The sequence below is a fragment of the Adiantum capillus-veneris genome, chromosome 30 (assembly GCF_014529385.1).
Source record: "Adiantum capillus-veneris isolate H3 chromosome 30, ASM1452938v2, whole genome shotgun sequence".
Classification (NCBI taxonomy): Eukaryota; Viridiplantae; Streptophyta; class Polypodiopsida; order Polypodiales; family Pteridaceae; genus Adiantum; species Adiantum capillus-veneris.
Genome location: NC_140960.1, coordinates 66,954,968 through 66,976,564, shown reverse-complemented (window position 1 = coordinate 66,976,564; position 21,597 = coordinate 66,954,968). Strand labels below are relative to the sequence as shown.

Below are 21,597 nucleotides of genomic sequence, written 5' to 3'. Positions count from 1 at the left end.
CTAAATAACACTGCCACTCCCCCCGCCCCGTCCTCTGTGCTCTGAGCGTGTCTCCTGTCTGTAAGTTGTCTCCCATCTGTATCCACTGATGTGAGGCATGGATTGCCCAGGGGGCTAGTGTGTCTCAGAGTAAAAGATGATGTCTCTTCCAGTAAAGCTATCCTCAAAAGCACCCACATCCAGACGCATGGATCCATTATAGTTCCAGGCCGCCACTTTGAGTGTGGTCCCATAAGTCTCGCACCGTCATGTGGAGCGTCGCTCCAGTATTACTACTCTTCCATCTCGGTAAAAGGCAATCTTGCCTTTTCCCCTTGCCGCTCTAATCTCCGGCATTACTTCCTGCATATGAGCGATCTGCGAGAGGGTAAGATCATCCCCGAGAAAAATGCCCGTCTCTTAAAGAGTTGGCCTTTAATTCAAGGACTTCTTCGCTTCCCTGGAGGGAAAACGGAGGATGAGTGCCCTTTCTTTTGAGGTTTCCCCACTGCTTCCATTTTTCTTTATCTCCAGGCTCTTGTGCGCGTCGGCTCGTGAACCCCCATCAAGGCCATTAGTTCTTTTACCTCTTCGTCCACATTGCCTTTGTCTTTAAGACCACAAATTCTCACATGTAAAGCGCGCACACGTCTTCTTTGCTCCTCCTCTAGTGTCTGATTAATGATAGTGGATGTGGACGTGGACGTTATCTCCTTGCCTTTTCCTTTCTTGGCCACCTCGATCCATTTCTCGGCTTCATCCGCCTTCTGCTGAGTTTTTGTAAGAACATCCACCCAAGAAGTCGTCATCTCTTTGTGTTGCTCTTCTCCCTCTTTGATTGCCCGTACTTGCTCCTTGATAGTGTTGATTTCTTCGATTACTGAGGGTTGCAATTCGCCCTCTTCAAGTGTGTTGCTTGATCGTGCTTCGGCGAGATCTTTCTTGAGTGACGCAATCTCTTCGTCTTGAGTCATCACTCGGTCTTCCAGTGCGTTTATCTTGCTTTCTTGGATCAGGACGCGTCCTTCGAGCATTTTTATTGTGCCCAATAGATTGCGTTTCATCTTGGTAATAGTCTCCATCATTTCCTCTTTGCACTTTTGAATGGCATCCTCGAGGGGGTCTGCTTTATCACTTAGTTTCCTCATGCTTAATCAATGTCCAGAAAAGAGCCACTAAGCGCACATATACATCCACACTATGCATACATTGTCTCCCGCATCAAGCATACATCCGCATCAAGCATTCCACGGCGGGTAAAGGTACAACCACAGCCCACTTGGGCGTCAGCCTTAAACCCAAAATAATGGAGGGGCCTTGCGCCCAATGTCCTGAACCCAAACCTGTGTAACGCTGTCCTGCATACACCACAAATCCGAACCTGTCCAAGCTGTCCCACACAACCAAAGCAGCCCTTGGTCTGTTCCTATTCTAGCACGTGTAGGAGAATCGGCCTTTTTTATTTTTGTGATTTTTCTTTTTGCTTTTCGGTGGGCAATGCTTTCCGCAGGGAAAATTAAAGCAAGGCAAAGCAATTTAATTTGTGCTTTAACGTTTGCTTTAGTCACGGTGGAGGCCACGGGCGAAGGCAATGGGAAGAGGGTGAGGGCGAGGAGATAGGGGAGGGCGAGAGGCGAGGGCGAGGGCGAGGGTAGGTTCAAGGGTGAGGGGCGAGGAGATAGGGCAAGGGCGAGGGGAGGGGCAAGGGCGAGGGCGAGGAGATAGGGGGAGGGGGAGGGCGAGGGGCGAGGGGGTGCAGCGCGCACGAGCAGGGGCAAGGGCGGGTGCAAAGCAGCAGCACAGAGAGAGAGAGAGAGAGAGAGAGAGAGAGAGAGAGAGAGAGAGAGAGAGAGAGAGAGAGAGAGAGAGAAGAATACAACACCAGACGGTTCTCAAACCCTCCTCCAAGGGGCCCCCTCTCTATGGCGAGAGAGGTCTATGCTATTGATTGCACAAATCTGGTACAATGGTCTAGATGCAATGGACTTGCCGATGATGTCAACGACAATGATACGATGACAAGGACGGGCTGAAGTCTGAAAACGCTAGGGATGAAAAGCTGGACTCTGCAATCTTTTGACTTTTTGCTGAATACTGACACTCTGTCAGCGAGGACGGCGATGACAACGCGACGACAATGCGCTGAAAACGGAGATGCTGAAATCTGCGGACAGCGGGCTGAATCTGAAAACTCTGGCCGACTCAATGGTACGGCGAGGATCTGTTGCGGGTAGGTGAGAACTACGAGGCTAGGGGCTGAATCTGCTATGGCTAAGTGCTGAAAACTAAAAACATTGATGTGCTGGGCTGATCTGACGCCAGAATCTGCAAACGCTAGGCTGAATCTTCAAACTAAAAACGCCAGGCTGATCTGTAGCAAAAACACTAGGCTTGATCTGTAGCAAAAACGCTAGGCTTGATCAGTAGCCAAAAACGCTATCTACTCTGTTGGCTGGAAACGCTAGGCCTCCTGCCGGTCTTGCTGAGAAGGTGCACTGCAAGTTGCTAGAACTTCTTCTGCCTCTTCCACCAGAAAGTGCTAGCCCTAGGTTTCTTTTATAGAGACTTAGCAAATTTGCCCTCCTCACTTTTCCAACAAAGTCACTTATTAAATAGTAAGTGAAAAATGAGTAAATTGGGAAAATGGGTTCTATGTACTGTAAAATGCTCATGATGGGTATTGAATGTCATGCTAATGATCATGCTGTGTGCAACCAGAGGATATGCAACTACTCTTAAGTGCTTGGACATGCACTGCCTGCTCACACGCTCACAAAGGTGCCAGAACACTTCCTAAGCTGACCTACCTTAGACCTGAGATAGCTTATCCACATGCACATAGGGTTAGATGTGCACATGACATTTCGACTCAAGCATTGTCGTGTGCAATTAGTCATTCGCCTCAAGCACTATCGTGTGCAAGAATCTGTCGCCTCAAGCACTGTTGTGTGCAAGAATTTGCCACCTCAAGCATTGTCGTGTGCCAGAAATCTTTTTCGGAAACCCCAATCCATCACCACGTTCACACTGAATAGAGTGGTTTAATGAATCATTCGATTGAATCAATCATGATCCATGATTCGTTATCAGGTTCATTCGAGAGCTGTCACTGCTCCAAACTCATCATCATCATCTCATTCTCAATCCTATTGTCTGTTCACAGATAGAAGGTTCTTCCATATTAGTTTCATTCAAAATTCATGATACTTATCGGATTCATTCTGGAGCCGTCATTGCTCCCCATTGCATTCATCATCATCGATTTCCCCTGTTATCTGCACACAACTAGCAAGTTCTTCCAGACATCATAAATCAATAATCATCTTCAAAAATTCCTATTTCAAAGTTCTTCATTAACACACTTAGTTTATTGTCACGTGACACATCCCAAACCTATGTGTCCGTGGACAAGCTACACCACAGCAAGGTTCACTCAGTTTAGATTAGCAGTGATCTGGCACTTTTGTGAGTCTATTCGTAGACCGTGCATGCCCAGTCACTTAGCATAGATGCATATCCTCCGGTTGCACACAGCATGATCATCGGAATTCCCATCAGAATCCATTAGCATCACTTAGGGGAATTTTCCAGTGCATTTAGCCTATTTTCCTATTTATTGGTATTTTCAATTATTATTTTTAAGTGACTTTCCAACAAAAGTAGGTAGGGCAATTTTGCTAAGTTAATATATAAGCAAACCCAAGTTAGCACTAAATGGCAGAAGAGGCAGCAGGAGCTTCCCGCTCAACAGGCAACTTCTCAGCAGTACCCCCCAGCACCCCCAGCGTTTTGGATCCCCATCCTCGCCGGGCAAGTTCCCATCCTCAGCGTTTCTCAGCATCAGCCATCACCATCAAGTCCAACCCTTTCTAGAGTTTGTTCCCCCTTCAGGCAGCCCCCAAAGCCCAGCGTTTTTGGGATTGCAAAGCATCAGCAGAATCAGCGTTTTGACATCAGCAATTTCAGCCAAGCTAGCGTTTTTTGCTGGCATTTTTGCATTGCTGCAACGTTTTGACTTTCAGCCCCAACCTGCCGCAGATACACAGCATTTTCAGCCTTTAGCAAGGTAGCAGATACATCCCAGATTGGTTGCAGAAGTTCCCCATCTTTAGCCCAAGAAAACGCAGCCAAAACAGGCATTTTCAGCCACCGAAACAGTCCCGAAATTCAGCAATTAGGAGATCTCAGATTTCAGCCATCAAGTCGTCGGCGGCGGCGGCATAGTCCCCTTGCATCAGTCCATTGCATACGCATTGTACACATTTGTGCAATCAAGTTAGACCACTCTCGCCTACGAGAGTGGGGCCTTCGGAGGAGGGTTTTACAACCTCTTGGTGTCGTATCTCTTCTCTCTCCTTCTCTCAGTCTCATTCACTTGCACGCACAATCCACTCACTTTGTTCGTGATCATAGCACTCTCCATAAGACGGAAAGCTCTCTCTCTTTCCCTAAGAACTAAAAGGAACCTTGAGCAATAAAGATCACTAATCTTGAGAAAATACAACATTCATTCCGATGCACCTAACATTGGTATCAGAGCTTTGGAAGTGTTCTGCATTACTCAAGGAAAGAACCACAAGAACCACAAGAATTTTTTTGCTTGTTGTGATCACACGAACCCAAGTTTACTTGGGCGTGGCGATTCCTAATCGTGTTTTGTTGAAGAGTGACAGGAATCTCAAGAAAGAAGGGCTTGTCCAGCCTCCCCTTGTGTCTCTTTTCACTCATTGAGAGCGGACCGTGCACTTAGCCGCCGGCCAATCGACGTGAGGTGGGAAAAAGCAACCTTGGTGTGAGCGCAAGGCCGCCAAGGGGTGCGCCCGCAGAAAAGGGTATAACTCGGGTGAAGAGAAGATCCTTCTCCAACGCGCTTTGCAAGCGAAAGAAAACCTCAAGAACCCCAAGAACCTCAAGAACCCAAGATTCTCACAAATCAAGGACCCACAAGAACCTACAAGAACCCACGACTTCAGAATGATCATCACTCGAAGCGGAATGGATACTTCGCTTGGAGGTGATGAGCATGAGAGAGGCGAAGAAGAATTTTCCCCACCAGGAGGTTTTTCCGACCCTTCCCCATCTACGACAAAGATTGCACTAACTCCTATGGAGGAGTTAAAGCAGATGTTTATGGAAAGAATGGCAGAAATGAAACGCAGACACGCAGAAGAAAAAGCAGAAAGAGAAGCCGAAAGAAAGGCAAGACAAGAGCGGCGCGACCGACACATGCAAGAGTTCTTGCGACTCTTGTATCCCGTGCCAACACAGATGCAAGAAATTCAAGAGACGGAGACTCTCAGTCTCTTGTTCTCCAAAGCATGACACACAGGATTTGCATGATTGTGTAAAGCATGATGATGTTTTGATTGACAATGATAAGCACAATGATTTGGATGACAAAGATAAGCATGATGATTTGAATGATATTGCTAAGCATGATGATTTGGATGACAATGACAAGCATGATGATTTGCATGATCAAAATGTGATTTTTCACAACCATAATGATTTGCATGATCAAGATGTGATTTCTCACAAGCATGATGAGTTGCATGAAGATGATGTGATTGTTCACAAGGATGATGTGTTAGTTGATTCTTTTTCTAGCGAAGCTAACCTCGTTGTAGATTCGATCACTCACCAAGAATCGATCTTGGCTTTCCAGTCGAGCTCCACAGATCCCCCACAAGAAGATTCGCTAGATCTCGAAGAAGCGATCTTGACTCTCGAGCCTTGGTCCAAGGAACCATCACAAGAAGCATTATGTGTTCGCATGATTGATACGCACGCATTGTTCGAGTGTTTCATTCGTGAAGGTTTCCTGTATTTTAGTCAACATCGTTATGTGATCCCTTTTCCTAGGCATGACATATTGTATGTTGAGCACGTTTCTCTCATGGATGAGCACGAATGTATGCGGATTTTTCGTGAAAAGTTGAAAAGTTTGTATGTAAGGAAGTCGCAATCCATGTTTCTTCCTTGGCATGACACAGTTTCCGAAAGAGCACATGATAGTTTGAGCACCACGCATGGGCATTTCCATTGTGATTTGCCACAGTTGATTGATTTCGATCAAACAGAAAAGATTCGACCTCATTGTTTGCATGTGTTTGATGAACGGGTTGTCACTCCGTCTCTATGTTCATCTACATTGCATACACAGTCTTTAGAGAAGACAAGATTTTTTTCCTTCACTGTACATGGAATAGGTATGTTCATGGTTTTGTGTTGGAGATGGTTTCAGGAATTTTCAGCCATGGGGATTCTTGAAGACGAAAGAAGCAGGTCTCTAGACGAAGTTGAAGCACGAAAGGAGATTCAGAAGACTTTGTGTCGCTTTCGGCGCGGCCCAAAGAAGCAAGCATTGCAGACCTTTGTGAAGTTCAAGTACCGCACGACCCACACATCAGAGTGGGCCGGGGAAGAGTCCCTTCAAGGATTCCGGATGCTGATGGCGATCTCCCTCGACGCCATACAGTTCGGTACCAGTACCTCACTTTGAAAAGGAGGGGATGTCACGTGACACATCCCAACCCTATGTGTCCGTGGACAAGCTACACCACAGCAGGGTTCAGTCAGTTTAGATTAGCAGTGATCTGGCACTTTTGTGAGTCTATCCATAGACCGTGCATGCCCAGTCACTTAGCATAGATGCATATCCTCCGGTTGCACACAGCATGATCATCGGAATTCCCATCAGAATCCATTAGCATCACTTAGGGGAATTTTCCAGTGCATTTAGCCTATTTTCCTATTTATTGGTATTTTCAATTATTATTTTTAAGTGACTTTCCAACAAAAGTAGGTAGGGCAATTTTGCTAAGTTAATATATAAGCAAACCCAAGTTAGCACTAAATGTCAGAAGAGGCAGCAGGAGCTTCCCGCTCAACAGGCAAATTCTAAGCAGTACCCCCCAGCACCCCCAGCGTTTTGGATCCCCATCCTCGCCGGGCAAGTTCCCATCCTCAGCGTTTCTCAGCATCAATCATCGCCATCAAGTCCAACCCTTTCTAGCGTTTGTTCCCCCTTCAGGCAGCCCCCAAAGCCCAGCGTTTTTGGGATTGCAAAGCATCAGCAGAATCAGCGTTTTGACATCAGCAATTTCAGCCAAGCTAGCGTTTTTTGCTGGCGTTTTTGCGTTGCGGCAGCGTTTTGACTTTCGGCCCCAACCTGCCGCAGATACACAGCATTTTCAGCCTTTAGCAAGGTAGCAGATACATCCCAGATTGGTTGCAGACGTTCCCCCATCTTTAGCCCAAGAAAACGCAGCCAAAACAGGCATTTTCAGCCACCGAAACAGTCCCGAAATTCAGCAATTAGAAGATCTCAGATTTCAGCCATCAAGTCGTCGTCGTCATCTCTGTCGTCGTCGTCGCCATGGTCCCCTTGCATCAGTCCATTGCATACGCATTGTACACATTTGTGCAATCAAGTTAGACCACTCTCGCCGACAAGAGTGGGGCCTTCGGAGGAGGGTTTTACAACCTCTCGGTGTCGTATCTCTTCTCTCTCCTTCTCTCGGTCTCATTCACTTGCACGCACAATCCACTCACTTTGTTTGTGATCATAGCACTCTCCATAAGACGGAAATCTCTCTCTCTTTCCCTAAGAACTAAAAGGAACCTTGAGCAATAAAGATCACTAATCTTGAGAAAATACAACATTCATTCCGATGCACCTAACATTCATACTGAACCCAGTGTTTAATTCATCTTGTCATCTCATCCGTCCAAAAGTCTTGATGCACCTAGATCCTTGTGTAGCCATCTCATCCCGCAGGAACTCTTAATGCGCTCACCACAGCATCTAGTCATCTCATTCATATAGGAACCTTGATGCACTAGAATCATTCAACATGCGTCATCAATCATTCATCCAAATTCATCCTTGTTATCTTGAATCAAAAGATATCCGATTCATTCATGAGTTGTCGTCGCTCTCGATCTCACCATCTCATCCTTGATTTCACCTGCAAAACAGGCAAGGAGACGGCTCACCTCGCTGCAAAAGAGTGGATGTCCAACTCCATGCTTCCCGATCCATACAGAAGCGAGTTTCTGTAACAAACTTGGACACCCCAAGTCAAGATTCTACCGCGACACAGCAAAGATTCACCTCAAAACAGTTCACAATTCACAATTAGGTTGACACGGTCCGGCGTAGTTCCGTGCCAAGAGGTATTGGCCCCAAAGACTGGCGCCCCTTTCGGTATTTCTTTTTGTATTAATCTGTGTTCAAAGTACAAGAGAGCGGGTAGGTGCTCACTCTCAGACTCTACGTGCAGATGTCCCTGAGAAGTGAGACCTAGCCCACTTATTTATTAGTACAAGGGATGCCCAAAAGCATTAAACTCAAAAGCTTCTTCCTCAAAATCATTGGGCCCAAAAGCTTTTAGAAATTAAAGCATTCAAGCCCCAGAAGCATCTCAGCGCAATTTCCGGAAATGCGTACAGCTGCCAACGTAAAAAGCGGAGATCCGTACAGCTGTCCATACGGCCTGCCACGTCAGCATGACAGTGCGTTTTGCGACGGGTTTTCCGTTGGCTACCACGTCAACCTGTCGCCGCATTTCAATGTGTGTCCGGGTCTGCTGCCACATCACCCATTTGTGATAGTTCCTCGCTCCTATTTTTCGTTATCTATCACAAACAACCAAATTGTTAGTACATCAATATCTCTTTCAGTGTCGTTTCCAGTATCGGGTTCATCTCTTGGTCGACAGTTTTGGTCCAGCTCTTCTATCAAGTAAAGCTTCCGCTTTTCTGCATTCGTGTGTCTTTTCAACTTTCGTCTTGTCCTGAGAGGAGAATCAATGGCCTCACACCATCTCGAGTGAATCTCATCAATCAAGTAATTCTTCAGGTGTTTCGCAAATCTCGAGTCTTTGGAGTACTTGATCAACCTTTTCACACCCTTGTCAACCTGCAGTGGACGCTTGTATTCTGCTCTCGGAAACTTTACCAAAAAATTTGCCCAAATCTTCATTCTTTTCTTTAGTTCCTGCGTCGGATTTCAACTTTTCTTTGCCTTCCCGTTGAGAGGTGTTATCTCCATCAGATTCTTCACGAGAACCCATGTGTAATCTGGGATTCTTAATGGCTTTATGCCCTGTAAGATAGAGCGATGAAGACGGGAGCGCGTTTGATGCGCGATGAAGTAAGGGTGGGAGTGGCTAATAAGTCCGGGGTCAGGGCACGAAGATTCTTCAATAACAATTTCCAAAATTGTGCCCAAGTGATCTGTCTGCTCTTTAGTAGGACCAGTGCTCTTTAGCACATGCCTGATGCTTTGATACCACTGTAACAAACTTGGACAGCCCAAGTCTGAATGCCCAAAAGCAGAGCCCCAAAATCAGTTAAACTCAAAAGCAAATTGTTCCAAAAGCAACAGGTCTTGAAAAACTGCCAAAAACCATCAACGCAAATTGCGAAAATCCGTACTATTGTCAGCATGTCCGTACAGCTCTCTGCCATGTCATCTGCCAGCGAGAATCACGGGAGAATCACGGGGTCCATACTGCTGTCCGGGTGAGTGTCCGGGCAGAACTTGCCACGTCATCAATTTGTGACAGCGCTGCTCTAGAGCTCTCTGGCCAATCTTCTGATTGTCCTACTTTGCGAATCAACAGTAATATAAAGAAATACCGAAACGGGCGCCAAGGTTTGGGGCCAATACTCTCTGGGGTGGAATTCCACCACTCCGTGTCGCGTGTCGTCTGTCTCTCTCAGTTCAGTTGTTATTGAACAGTTATTATTTAAGTGCTAAAAGTCTGTTCAGTCTGTTCTTTTCTATTGGCACGCGGTGCCCGTCTTGTGATGACAGGTCCTTTTATTCTTACAAGGGATGCCAAAAGCAGAGTCCCAAAAGCTTCTAAACTCAAAAGCAATAAGTTCCAAAAGCTACTAATCCCAAAAACTATCAAAAAAGCAATAAGCTCAAATTACGAAAATCCGTACAATCTGCCATGTCAACAACGCGTTTTACGGAGGTTTGTACTGCAACGTCAGCAACCTGTCAGTGCGATATGCGGACAATCCGTACAGTCTCTGCCACATCACCCGTTGTATTGTCCGCACAGTACTGCCACGTCATCAGTTTGTGACACCTACTAGTGGTGCATTACCATATGTGCAAAGGGGAGAGGAGATGCACGAGAGCGGATCGTCGCGCTACATGAGACAAGGGAGAAGGCAAGCTTTCCATTCAAGCCATGATCACCTACACCCACTACTCACACACACAATGTACTTACTTAATGAGCTCCAAAACAGCCCCCTCTCAATTTTAGGCGCCCCCTCTTGGGATGAGAGCTTCTGGATGTGTGTTGCCCTGCAGATTTCTCTCCTACTGCCACACCTACTAGTGGTGCATTACCATATGTGCAAAGGGGAGAGGAGATGCACGAGAGCAGATCGTCGCGCTACATGAGACAAGGGAGAAGGCAAGCTTTCCATTCAAGCCATGATCACCTACACCCACTACTCACACACACAATGTACTTACTTAATGAGCTCCAAAACAGCCCCCTCTCAATTTTAGGCGCCCCCTCTTGGGATGAGAGCTTCTGGATGTGTGTTGCCCTGCAGATTTCTCTCCTACTGCCATGCGTTCCCTTTTGGTTTAATTTCCTAGTACCCACCAGCTTATAAAATCCTGCCAAAGGCCTGAGCCTAGCCACTTTTCTACTAGTCTGATTCTAGTGTTGATCGGCCCAACCATCTCGTGGCTGCCTGATCTTGACTCTTGCGGGTGAAACTCTTGTTTGGCCAACAGCCGTTTCACACTGGCAATGCAATGTCCGAGCATTTGTGATTTCAACAAGAGGGTCCCAAAAATTAAATAAAAAACAAGGGAAGGAAACCAACAAATAAAGTTAGTGTTTGTCGTTGTCTCGTGGCAAACTCGGTAGAAAGTGATCATTTGAGTATGAATTGTTTATAAACGGGAACGAAACTGGATTGCCAGAAACAGCCAATGCATTCCATCTATGAGAATGGGATCCAGGAGGTAAATATTTAGATTCCAGCATTAAAAATTAGATAATCAAGAAAATTAGTATAAAAGTAGGTATGGTATCAAGTCTCAAGTCTGATGGTGCTTCAGCATGGAAACCAATATATTTCAAAATATAGAGCAGAGTGGCTTCCCTTACTCAGTTTATGGAAGTTGCCAACACTGGTCATACCTTGTTAAAGGGAGAAGATAGTGGATTTCAGGGCAACGTGAAAGGGGTACAACAAAGAAAAGACCAGTAAAGAGGTCCTTTGCAAAAGCGGCTCCTAAAGCTTCCTAGGAGTTTGAAAGAGAAGAGAAAGCCGAAGATTCAGTCAAGTCTTCTGGAGCACAGGCCAAATTAAAGAAAAGTTAAGGAAAAAGTTGCACGACGGTAGTTGGTGAAGTTCAGGAACTATCCACCTATGGATGCAAAGTGGATGAAAGAGTGAATTGCTAGTGTCACCAAATGTATTGCAGCTTTACCCTGAGACCTTCAGGTTACAACCTACGTATGCCCCAACTCAATGTGTTCAAAGGAGGGGTGATGATAGATCTAGCACATCAAATGTACACACGGATTTAGTGCTATAGAAGTGTACATTGCTTGACAGGTGTTAAAGGTACAATGCTCACTTCTATGATGGGTAGAAATGATAAAAGTATGAAGGTCTCATTAAGTCATTTGTATCTATGTGCCATGACCTTTCTTGCGGATACATGCGAGATAAAAGGGTGCTAACCACACTAAATCATCTATGGCATGTATGTATGGCATGCAATCGAGGACGTTTGCGATTTTAAGAGGAGGGTTTGTCACGAGACTATGACAACCACTATATATATTTGCTAGTTTCTTTCCCTTGATTTTTATTTAATTTTTGGGACCCTCTTGTTAAAATCACAAATGCCCGGACATTGCATGGCCAGTGTGAAACGGTCGTTGGCCGAGAGTTTCACCCGCTATCAGAGAATCACTTAAAATACTTCACCACTTTATCACACTTTTAAAACAGAGTTGACACGGCCCGGCGTAGTTCCGTGCCCAAATGTATTGGCCCCAAAATCTAGCGCCCCTTTCGGTATTTATATTTATATTAACGCTTGAGCAAAGTTACACCTCCCGCGGACCCTCTCTGCTCAGTTGCTCGTCAGCACCACTGAGGGAAAGAGGGGACTTGGGTTCTATTTAAAGGCTCTTGGCCTCAAAATCAAAACCTAGTTTACATGAAAAGCTTCTAACTCAAAAGCTGCTGGCCCAAAAGCAACCAGTGTGATTCACGGAATTCCGTACAGCCTGCCATGTGGCATGTCAACCCAAAATGCGGAGGTCCATACACTTGCCACGTCAGCATGTCAACGCAATTCACAAGATTTCGTACTGCTCTCCACGTCATCTGTAGAAATCCATACTGCTCTCCACGTCAGCGGGCAAGGCAGCCACGTCATCAGTTTGTGACATCAGCCATAGCGTTTTGCATCTGCATCACTTGGCATTTTTAGTCCTTCACCGCGCGAACAAGCGCCGGATCAGCAAATCAGCCCAGCGTTTTCAGTTTTCATCCCTTTTCCTCGCTGAGAATGCGGTGGATCTGCTAACGCTATCTGCGGCAGCCCGGACCTTCGGCAATCCATTGAGCCTCTTCTCGGCCATTCCCTCGCCACATCGAGTGCTCCCATTGCTATCCGTCATCGGCTCCATCATCATCTGCGTTTTCAGCACTTTGCGTGCCGGATCGGCTGCATTTTTGCAGCCAGCTTTCAGCCCTTCATTCCTCTCACATCGGGAGTGCACATCTACCCCTTGGTGGCCATTAGTAACCCCTCATCAAGGCGGATCCAAAGGTGCATCAAATCAGCCCCGGAGGTCCTTCATTTTGAAGAGATACCATGGAGACATTCCCCATTCAAGTTAGTAGAGTCTGTACTGAGGTATTGCATGTGTGTACAATGTACATTCCATTTACACAATCGAAAGCAAATACCACATCGACAATGGTGTGCGGGCCTTGAAAGTTGAGACGGTTAATTGGGACCCCATCGGGTGTCATTCTCCTCATCTCTCTCTCCCACTCTATACATCTCTACCTCTCTCTATCATTCTTTCTCTAAAAGGAGCCATTATTTGTGCTAAGTAGCACACATTCAACCAAGGAAAGAACTATCACAAACTTGGACACCCCAAGTCTAAATTCTGTCACGACACAACAGAGATTCATTTCAAAACAATTCACGAGTCAAGAGAGAGTCGACACAGCCCAACGTAGTTCCATGCCAAGAGAGATTGGCCCCAAAGACTGGTGCCCCTTTCGGTATTTCTTTTATATTAACCTTTGAGAAAAGTACAACTCCCACGACTGTTCGCTCTCAGACTCTGCGTCTAGATGCTCTCCAAAGTGAGGCCCTTGGGTTTCTTTTATTCTTACAAAGGGTTGCCAAAAGCAGAGCCCCAAAAGCAATTAAACTCAAAAGCAGGTTGTCCCAAAAGCAACTAGTCCTCAAAAACTTGCAAAAAGCAGCCAGGGCAAATTACTAAATTTTGTACAACTGCCACGTCAACATGTCAACGCGAACTGCGGGCGTCCGTACAATTGCGAAATCATCACCCAGTCAGCGCAATTTCCGGACAATCCGTACAATCTGACATCATCATACATCTGCCACGTCATCTACTGCTATTGTGTGTGTGTGTCCACGCAATACTACCATGTCATCATTTTGTGACATACCCTCCTCTTGAAAGAATTGTAATCGCCCTCGATTACGCCTGCAAAATATGACATAAGCCATAAACCAGTTCAGTAGACACTAACTCTAAGTACCGACGCACTAGACGACACAAATCCAGCACTTGTACAAAGACGAGTCACATCACATCTCATTCAGAGCACATCACATAGAAATTCATTCCAAATCTCAGACCATGACTGCAAGCAACGTATTTAGTAATCGCATCTAGATCCATCTTGGACCTCACTGATGTCGAATTAACTAATTCCATATTGCGATCATGTCTATAGAGATTTTCAACTCAAGCACTGTCGTGTGCAAGTAGTCATTCGCCTCAAGCACTATCATGTGCGAGAATCGTTCGCCTCAAGCACTGTCATGTGCGAGTATCTCTCGCCTCAAGCACTGTCGTGTGCGAGAATCTGTCGCCTCAAGCACTGTCGTGTGCGAGAAATCTTTTCTGAGGGTCCCAATCCATCATCAAGTTCATACTGAACAGAGTGGTTTAATCATTCATTCAATTAAATCGGTCGTGATCCATGATTCGTTATCAGGTTCATTCGGGAGCCGTCACAGCTCCAAAATCATCATCATCATCTCATTCTCAATCCTATTATCTGTTCACAAATAGAAGATTCTTCCATATTAGTTTCTATCTGATTCATTCTGGAGCGGTCATTGCTCCCCATTGCATTCATCATCATTGATTTCACATGTTATCTGCACACAACTAGCAAGTTCTCCAGACAACATTAATCTCATACATAAATCAAAATCATCTTCAAAAATTCATATTTCAAAGTTCTTCATTCACATACTTAGTTCATATTGAACAGTGTTTCAATCAGCTGGTCATCTCATCCATCAAGAAGCCTTCAATTGAATTAGTCGTGATCCATGATTCGTTATCAGGTTCATTCGGGAGTTGTCACTGCTCCAAAATCATCATCATCATCTCATTCTCAATCCTTTATCTGTTCACAAATAGAAGATTCTTCCATATTAGTTTCTATCAGATTCATTCTGGAGCGGTCATTGCTCCCCATTGCATTTATCATCATTGATTTCACATGTTATCTGCACACAACTAGCAAGTTCTCCAGACAACATTAATCTCATACATAAATCAGAATCATCTTAGAAATTCCTATTTCAAAGTTCTTCATTCACACACTTAGTTCATACTGAACAGTGTTTCAATCAGCTGGTCATCTCATCCATCAAGAAGTCTTGATGCACCTAGATCCCTGTGTAGCCATCTCATCCTCCAATCATCTCATTCATATGGGGACCTTGATGCACTAGAATCATTCAACATACATCATCATCACTCGTTCATTCACATTCATCATTCTTATCTCGAATCGAAAGGATATCCGATTCGTTCATGAGCTTCCGTCGCTCTCAATGTCACCATCTCATCCTCGATTTCACCTGCAAAACAGGCAAGGAGATGGGCTCACCTCATTACAAAAGAGTGGATGTCCAGCTCCATGCTACCCAATCCATATAGATATGAGTTCCTCGCTCCTATTTTCGATTATCTGTCACAAACAACCAGATTGTCAGTTCATCAGTATCCCTTTCAGTTTCCTTTCCAATATCTGGTTCATCTTTTGGTCAACAGCTCTGTCCAGCTCGTTCTGAGAGTAAAACTTTTGCTTTTCTGCATTCGTCTGTCCTTTCAGCGTTCCTCGCGTCTTGAGAGGAGAATCAATGACCTCACGCCATCTCAGTGCATCTCATCAGTCGGGTGATCCTTCAAGTGTTTGGCAAATCTCGGATCTCTGCAGTACTTGATCGACCTTTTCACACCCTTGTCAACCTGCAATTGACGCTTGGACTTCGCTTTGGCAAACTTCTTCGCCTGATTTCAACTGGGAGGTGTTATCTCTGTCAGATTCTCCACGAGAACTCATGTGTAATCTGGGACTCTTTATGGCTTTATGCCCTGTAAGACAGAGCGATGAAGACGGGAGCGTGCGCGATGCATGATGAAGTAAGGGTAGGAGTGACTAATAAGTCCGCAGTCGAGACACGAAGATTCTTCAATATCAATTTACAAAGTGCCCAAGTGCCATGTCTGCTCTTTGATAGGACCGATATGCTTTGAGAAAAGCACACGCCTGATGCTCTAATACCACTGCCACAAACTTGGACACCCCAAGTCTAAATTCTATCACGACACAACAGAGATTCACTTCAAAACAATTCATGATTCAAGAGAGAGTCGACACGGCCCAGTGTAGTTCCGTGCCAAGAGAGATTGGCCCCAAAGACTGGCGCCCCTTTCGATATATCTTTTATATTAACCTTTGAGCAAAGTCCAACTCCCGCAGGTGCTCGCTCTCAGACTCTGTGTCCAGATGCTCTCCAAAGTGAGGCCCTTGGGTTTCTTTTATTCTTATAAAGGGTTACCAAAAGCAATAAACTCAAAAGCGAATTGTCCCAACAGCAACTAGCCCTCAAAAACTTGCAAAAAGCAGCCAGGGCAAATTACGAAATTCCGTACAGCTGCCACATCAGCATGTCAACGCGAATTGCGAGCGTCAGTAAGGTTGCCACGTCATCAGCCAATCAGCGCAATTTTCGGACAGTCCGTACAATCTAACACGTCATCATACAGTCTGCCACGTCATTTGCTGCTGTTGTGTGTGTGTGTCCAGGCAATACTTCCATGTCATCATTTTGTGACATAAAGTCTAGATCTTGTCAACCATTTCAATTCCGCTGCACCTGACAAGTAAGGTGGGAATCGGCCCTTAGAGAGAAGCCTTGCACAAGAAGTTGTTAGAATTACCTGGCAGAGTTACAATCAGTTATGCTATACTGTACAATTGTGCCGACCAGTCAGAGTTCAGTGCTAATACCTATAAATAGGACCCACTAATCCTATTTTGAGGCTACACGAGGCTACTCTACTCATTTGTATCTTGTGCTTGAGCATAGCCACAAGGATGGCCATTTTTGGGTTTGTCGTACCCATTTCCCGTTCAATTCCTAGTTCCATGTGACTATATAGTCACAAGGAATGGCAATTCATGCCATCTCCCGTTCACGTTCCCATTTCCAGTTTCATGCGACTATGTACTTGAGAGCCTAGGAGAGCTCAGGAGCACTTTGTGCAAGTCGCTGCATCAATTGTATCTTCCAGTCAAACATTCCGCAGTTCTGAGTCAGAAACATTGTAATATGAACCTCATTGTGAATCTCAACACACATTTTCAGTTGTCTCATTCCATGTCTTGTAATCTGAAGTCTTTTATTTTGGTTCACTTCATTTGTTCATCTGCTCTGATGTCAAGTCATCTGAAGTTGAATCTGTCATCTGATCATCTGATGTTTGACTATGTCATCTGATCATCTTAAGTCTGAAGTTCCCATCTGGTCATCTGAACTTGGCCAGTTCCTCTGAGTCTAACTCTGGAATGGCTGTCAAGCGATCTAGCTCATTCCAGTAGCACAGGTCTTGGCTGTCTCCTCCAACGCTTCTGGTGTGCCACTAAGGAATGCAGCTATTGCTCAGCTGGAGGGATTGAGAGAATGAGGCCAGAAAGTGAAGAGCACACTTCCCAGGCTCATCATGATGTGGGCTAACATGAAACAAAGTAAGAATTAAAACCGAGCTCTCTGGGCTAAGACCCCTGAGGCATGACCACTGGGCTAATTCAATATGCAAGAAGAGGAAAGGACAGAATGTGCATGTTACGACTTAGAATTGTATATGTTACAACTTACATCTCCAGACATTATGGGCCAATGCTACCAGTGAACTGGTTACAGTGTTCCTAACCTAGGACACTTGATGAATGGAGAAGAGATTCATAAATTGCCCTAGACAAGTATTGTGAAAGGACTCGCTAGCCTGCTGCTTGACGCGACTTCTTAACAACCCTCAAGGCCGAGACACTTTTGCTGGGGCATTTCTACTCCTAGGCGCGATTAACCATTAGCTTACTTTCCCTTGGAGTTAGTACTGATTAAATTCCAATTAAGTAAAAAAGGAAACCCACACTTACACAGTGCAAGCATATAGAATTTCCGAAAAAGGTGTATTCACATTCTTATGAATGTATATACATAGATAAATCGAGGGTAAAAGCCCAGATGCAACGGTCAGCTCTCCAAAAAAGACTTACAAAAACCTCCAAAACAACATCTAAGTTCTCCATATTCCCCAAGTTCTGCAAAGAGAACTCCAAATCTCATCGGCAGGAGAAAAACCCTGTTTTAGAAACTTCCCCATCAGCACGTGTTGCCACTTTGGTTAGCTTTCACTCCTCCAAAAGAGCATAATGCAAGAAAGCAGAAAATGACAAAGTCATTGTACAAGCTGGAAGCTTGACCAAAACAAGAGTGATAGCATTTGATTCATAGAAATGAACAGACATAGACGCTTAGCAATTACCTAACCGCACCCTGCCTGTTGGTCTGCCCCATTGAATCCACACTGTTCCCTAGCATTCGAATGTACGCAAGAGCTCCAAGTAATCCAACTCCATAGCTGCACATATATGTAATCACAGATTACAATCGACAAGAGCAGCTATACTGCCTGCAATGCCAAGCACCTGCAACCGTACCTTAGAGCAACTTCAGATGAATACGATGTATAACAGACAGCTAAACCAGCACCTCCAAAGATTGCTGTAAGGGTTTGCAAATCACCCTTCAACTGCTCATGCAGATAAGGTACTCCAATTTATGAGACATAATATTTGTACACACAACAAAATGACGTCCTTCTAAAAGCTCTATATCATCATGCGACTCTAAATGTCCACAACCTTACCTTAGCGTAATCCTGCTTAACCGGTTCTTTGCTTCTGGCAGGGCTCAAGCCATCCTCACTTTCTGATATCAGCATAGCCTAACATAGAAACACTAAAAATTACAACGCAAAGTTTTAAGATTGCATGCTGTGTTTGTTTTGCAAAAATAATAGGAGAAAATAGGCCAATCCAAATAGCAATTTGTAGCAGATAGCTTCCATTGTAAGCTCTCCCTTTTTGTGTTCCCCATGCTGGAAGTCAATTATAAGAAAAAAGGCTTCATGTGCTCACAGAGGTAAGTGCAAAAAGCTTTTACCATGCCCCCTGCCTTCTTCCGAGCTCGTGCCCATTGTTTCTGTTCCCGGCGTGTAGGTGCCAGTCTCCACCTTGGCTTGTCTTGTTGAGTGGCCTGCATTTTTGTCAAAAATAAAGGGGGGGAAATCAAGCACTCAGAATACAGCAAGACATTGAAAATTGACGATTTATGCTCGAATCAAAAGCGACATAAGTAGAGTAAGGCAAGCCAAAGCGACTGGGGTAGAGTCAGGCAAATGAGAGCAATTACTATAAGGAAACTAAAGCAAGTTGTTTCTTGAACTTTCTACAAGACCCTTCTAGACACAAAGCAACAGTTTTAACCGTTAACCTAAAAACTAAACATGTCCAAAACCTCATCAGTAGGATTTCCTTCCCGAAGCGCTTCCACTTGCAATGCAAGCACAGACTTTGGAGGTGTCACAAGCTCCTTTGTTAAGTCCGTTTCAAGGCTAAAAGGAAGTGAAAGAAGTGGTTTACAAACTGCACAGTAAGCTAAGCAAAATAAAAACTGGTGAAGAAAATACCTGTCTAATGCAAGTGACCTGTTCAAGCTCAAAAATCCAGCTTCAGGCTGCTTTCGCTGCAATGCCAAATCTCTCTCTCTCTCTCTCTCTCTCTCTCTCTCTCTCTCTCTCTCTCTCTCTCTCTCTCTCTCTCTCTCTCTCTCTCTCTCTTAGCTCTTTTATATATATATATATATATATATATATATTATATATCGGGCCATAGAGTTGGGGCGGTCCCGTCCAGTTTGTAACGGTTTGGTCTCAAAGGTCATTTTGGCCTTTTGAAGACGTTATGCCATTTCCCTCTTGAGTTCAACTCTCGTCGGATAGATCTTTGAGGTCTCTTGGGATAGCTTCCTACAACGTTAAAATTCTCTTCTTCTCGGGTGTGTGTGTGTGGGTGTGAGTGTGTTAATAAGAAGAGGAAAATGGTATAACCTTTCTATCACCCAAGTGTGGTAGATTGGTTATGCCATTTCCCTCTTGAATAACAGGTCTTGAGTTCAACTCTCATTGGATAGATCTTTGAGGTCTCTTGGGATAGCTTCCGACGACGTTAAAATCCTCTTCTTCTTCTTCTCCTCCGACGACGTTAAAATTCTCTTCTTCTTCTTCTTTTCTCTCTCTCTCTCTCTCTCTCTCTCTCTCTCTCTCTCTCTCTCTCTCTCTCTCTCTCTAGAGGCAGAGCTGAGTACACTTGCAGAGACGGAGGGACTACGCACTCCAGGGCAGGCAGGTTTCAGACGGGCTTTATCTACTATTGATCATATCTTCACTCTCCGTTGTCTGATTGACCAGGCAAAGGCGAGGAAGAAGAGGCTATATTGCTGCTTTGTGGATTTTCGCAAAGCCTTTGACACAGTACCACGAGAGCGCCTCTTTCATCGGCTTCAGTCTTTAGGGATACCCACGGAGATGATATGGGGCATATATGCATTGTATGAGAAGGTACTGGGTCGAGTACGCTGTCCAGGAGGTCTATCTGAGACCCTTGCTAGCACTATTGGTGTGAAGCAAGGATGCCCACTATCTCCCACTCTCTTTGGGCTCTTCATCGACGAGGTAGCTGACTTCATCATACACAGAGAAGGAGGAGGAGTTGACACCTCAGGTACACTTGTCCATGTTATGCTATATGCTGATGGCATCGTTCTAGTGTCTGAGTCACAGGCAGGACTCCAGTTACACCTACAGGCTCTAAATGATTTCTGTACACAGAGAGGGCTGTCAGTGAACCTTGGGAAAACCAAGGTTATGATATTTCACACATCTGGACACATTAGACGACAAGCGATCTTCCCTTAGAGGAGGCCAGATTGAGGTGGTGGATTCATATGTATACTTGAGTATCACATTTGCTAGCACAGCGAGACGCTTCTCTATGACAAGAGCAGCGAGGGATAGATTGACACGAGGATATGCTGCTCTGGCCATGCTTGAGCGACAGTGTCATCAGGCACACTTTCAGGAACCCCGCACAAAGGGGTGGCTTTTTGATACTTTGGTCACACCAGCATTGATGTATGCAGCGGCAGTTTGGGCACCTGGGCTCTCTACTTCCTTTTGGACACAGATTGAGAGACCACAGATCTTGATGTTCTCACGGGTGATTCGCAGTAAACCTTCAGTACCACATGACATTATCAGAGCAGAGTTTTCTGCCCCGCCCATGCTAGTAGAGGCTCTCTTCCAAGTGGTCTGCTTTATTCACCGAGTACGAGATATGGACCCTGATAGACTCTCGCAGAGCTTTTGAGGCATCTAGACAGCTAGCGGAGGATGGTGACACAGGATCATGGTATGCACAGATGATATAGTTATTGACTCGATGTGGGTGGGACATAGACCACTTACCACCTCTTCAGTACGATCCAGATGCCCCACATATACAGCTCTCACATAGTGAGAGGAACAGAGTTATGAGATAGGACCTATTACAGCGATACACGACACGGACCTGGATCACACCCCACCAGCCCCTGCCCACGAAGATGCTATACTACAAAGACTCCTTTTTTAGCATCTCCGAGGATGGGTTTATCCAGAGGCCCAGATATATGGATGTATACATGCCCCACAGAGCCCGAGTGGCGATTGGCCAGGTCAGAGTATCATCACACCAGCTTGAGATTGAGGCAGGCAGAGCGGCACAGGTCATTAGAGCAGAGAGGATCTACAGACTATGTCAGGAGGAGGTTGAGAGCGAGAAGCATTACGTATGCAGGTGCAGAGCATACAGTGACATCAGAGACAGATACACTTCCTTGTTCAGTGGACACCCCACACTACGCCAGATCAT

General features: G+C 45.2%; 1 protein-coding gene across 2 annotated transcripts in view; it reads right to left on the bottom strand.

Moving 5' to 3' along the window:
- Positions 1–21,597, bottom strand: part of LOC147418130 (ATP synthase protein I-like protein) — a 54,580-nt gene that overhangs the window by 13,143 nt on the left and 19,840 nt on the right. The window contains exons 2-8 of one of the 2 annotated variants that reach the window (XM_086506511.1): positions 19,317–19,372; positions 19,145–19,241; positions 18,791–18,883; positions 18,495–18,572; positions 18,286–18,377; positions 18,111–18,206; positions 17,804–17,927 (exon numbers count right to left, since the gene is read on the bottom strand). In XM_086506511.1, the coding sequence (XP_086362637.1) occupies positions 17,819–17,927; positions 18,111–18,206; positions 18,286–18,377; positions 18,495–18,572; positions 18,791–18,883; positions 19,145–19,241; positions 19,317–19,372 (621 nt within the window). In that variant the 3' untranslated portion in view covers positions 17,804–17,818. Of the gene's footprint in view, positions 1–17,803; positions 17,928–18,110; positions 18,207–18,285; positions 18,378–18,494; positions 18,573–18,790; positions 18,884–19,144; positions 19,242–19,316; positions 19,373–21,597 lie in introns of those variants that run through there. The other variant, XM_086506510.1, reaches the window with a different exon arrangement.